At 32.7% G+C, this 2,690-nt stretch overlaps 1 protein-coding gene across 4 annotated transcripts in view; it reads left to right on the forward strand.

The window, feature by feature from the left end:
- The window catches only part of LOC106872574 (ribosomal protein S6 kinase beta-1), a 46,566-nt gene that overhangs the window by 27,110 nt on the left and 16,766 nt on the right, over positions 1-2,690 (forward strand). For all 4 annotated transcript variants that reach the window (XM_052977787.1, XM_052977785.1, XM_052977786.1 and 1 more), the window contains exons 10-11: positions 545-586; positions 2,034-2,099. In XM_052977787.1, coding sequence (XP_052833747.1) covers positions 545-586; positions 2,034-2,099 — 108 coding nt within the window. The remainder of the gene's footprint in view (positions 1-544; positions 587-2,033; positions 2,100-2,690) is intronic.

The following is a 2,690-nucleotide window of genomic DNA, read 5'->3' on the forward strand; positions in this document are numbered from 1 at the left end:
AAGACCCTTTCTCAGTGTAGCTCCTTTTTAAAGACCCTTTCTCAGTGTAGCTCCTTTTTAAAGACCCTTTCTCAGTGTAGCTCCTTTTTAAAGACCCTTTCTCAGTGTAGCTCCTTTTTAAAGACCCTTTCTCAGTGTAGCTCCTTTTTAACTGATATGTCTGGTCAACTCACTTTAATAGTTCTATCAGAATAAATTATTACCTCTCAGACAATGGTAATAAGACCAATCTCTGACTGCTCAGGTAAGTGTTTCTGCAAAATTTCTGTCATTCTTTCGCAAAGTGATTATAGATGTTCCAATGAATTTATTGCCCTTTTTGGTTTTGTCTCCTTTAATATATATATATACAGCAGGCCCAAAAAAACCCATATTATTGGTTCCGTTTTTATCAATTTTTAAATAATAACAAAATCTTCGCTAATTAATTTTTCATAAATTATTTTTCTTGTGAATTGTTTGCCTATATATATATATATATATATATATATATATATATATATATATATATATATACCAATCTATACCATCTCAATCATTCCAGCCACCATTCACATCAATTAACAGAAAGAAAACCATTGAAAAAGTAAGTTTTTTTAAAATTCAAAAATATTTTTGTTGGTTTTGTTGCTGTCTGAGTGTGTATGTATGTAAATGTATATGCATACAAAGGAATCAGTTATTATTATTATTATTAGGTGTATTATATTATTCTTATTAGATAAAGTATTAACAGAGGCAGGAGAAAGTTTATCGAAAGAGAAATAATAGTGGAATTTAAAAAAAATCAATCTATCTTAAGATTATTGTAGGGTTAGGGTTAGGAATGAAAAGGTATAGAAATGAGGAATACCTACACACACACACACACACACACACATATATATTTACGTACAAACATACCCATAGACACATAGATATTACATGTGTTGAGAAGGGAGGATTATTGCAGCAGTTTCTATTTTACTTTTTATATAATTATAATATATATTCTCCTGGAGGAGATGTCCTCCTGGGGCTAAAAGCAACAGTAACATCCACCCCTAGGGGTCAGCCACACTTAAGTGGCAATATACTACACTTTATCGTGCAGTTACTGTTAATACTTCATTTAGAGAATTAACATTGATAATTATAATAATTATACACAAACGTATATATATATTCATAATACGATGCGATATATTTTTTATTGAGGGCTTTAGACAAAGGTCCACAGCGAGTGGGTGAGAGTTTATATTAATACCTGGGATATTAAGCGGTGGTGGTGGTGGTTTTTGCTTATTAAATCATCTCTGCTGTTGTTGCAATTTGTCGCCCATGAGTTCTCTCCCCTTGCCGCCTTGTGGAAAATTTTTTTATCCAATAAACAACGTAAACATGTTAGTTTCTGTTCAGAACGAAGTTGAATTTCCGTTTTCTGATACCGTTTTCACTGCTTATATCCTAACCACGAAGTAATCAAGCTTTGAAATCGAACTTTGTTAAAACATAATATTGCATATTTAATGTTTCGTAATCTGTTTAAGGTAATCTTCCAGTTTCGGGAGGTAAAAAAGGTAAATAAAACTACAAGGGAAATAACTTAACGTCTTACTAGCATTATCCGTACTACTCTGAAATGTGATTTTTTTTTTAGCTGTTTATATATAAATCACACACGTGATTGAATATCATAGAACCGGCTGCACAACAACTTACGGTAATCTTCCAGTATAGGGAAATAACGGTCAAACTAAAGCGTTTGACCCGAGCTCAAAAATAAAAAAATAAATTAGTGTAATAGGTGTAAAACAACTTGCTGGGAACGAATATGAAGAATGCGCGCTCGCGAACGGGTGGGGTGGGGAGAGTACGGATAATACTAGTAAGACCTTAAGTTATTTCCCTTGTATTTTTATTTACTTTTTTTTACCTCCCGAAACTGGAAAATTACCTCTGTTTAAAACTCATTAATAATAATAATAATAATAATAATAATAATAATAATGATCTAATTATATCTCTGCCTATTTTGAACTTTTTCTCTGCAGATATTAAAGTGTAAATTAAATTTTCCTCCCTATTTGACAAACGAAGCGCGTAACCTTATCAAAAAGGTAAGAACTATTCTCCATATACTCTCTTCTGTGTGTGTGTGTGTGTTTATAGGCACAGGTATGGCTCTGTGGTTAAGGTCACTTCCCACCCTCATGGTTCTGAGTTCAGTCCCACTGTCATGTATACACACACACATGTACAAACTAAATATATATACTCCAAATACGTATGTTTGTGCATACATAGTCTGGTAATAGACATGCTAAATGAATGTGTTTACAATGTATGTGTAATAAATATATATATATATATATATATATATACAGTTCTATATTTAAGAGATGAGGAAGTTAAAATAATAGACAGGGAACAACACTGGAAAATACGAAAACTAAAAGAAGCAGCACATATGCTAGGACACAACAACCTCCTAAGCAGACCGAGTGCAGATATGAACAGCATATGGGAACCGGTATTGAGGAAGGATAGAAAAATAATAGATTTATAAGCCTTAAAATTCACCCCATAATTGCCCACGGGCATATGGCGTAGTGGTTAAGAGCGCGGGCTACTAACCCCAAGGTTCCGAGTTCGATTCACGGCAGCGACCTGATTAATAATAGTAATAATAATAATAATAATATAATAAT

This window comes from Octopus bimaculoides, chromosome 28 (genome assembly GCF_001194135.2).
Source record: "Octopus bimaculoides isolate UCB-OBI-ISO-001 chromosome 28, ASM119413v2, whole genome shotgun sequence".
NCBI lineage: Eukaryota > Metazoa > Mollusca > Cephalopoda > Octopoda > Octopodidae > Octopus > Octopus bimaculoides.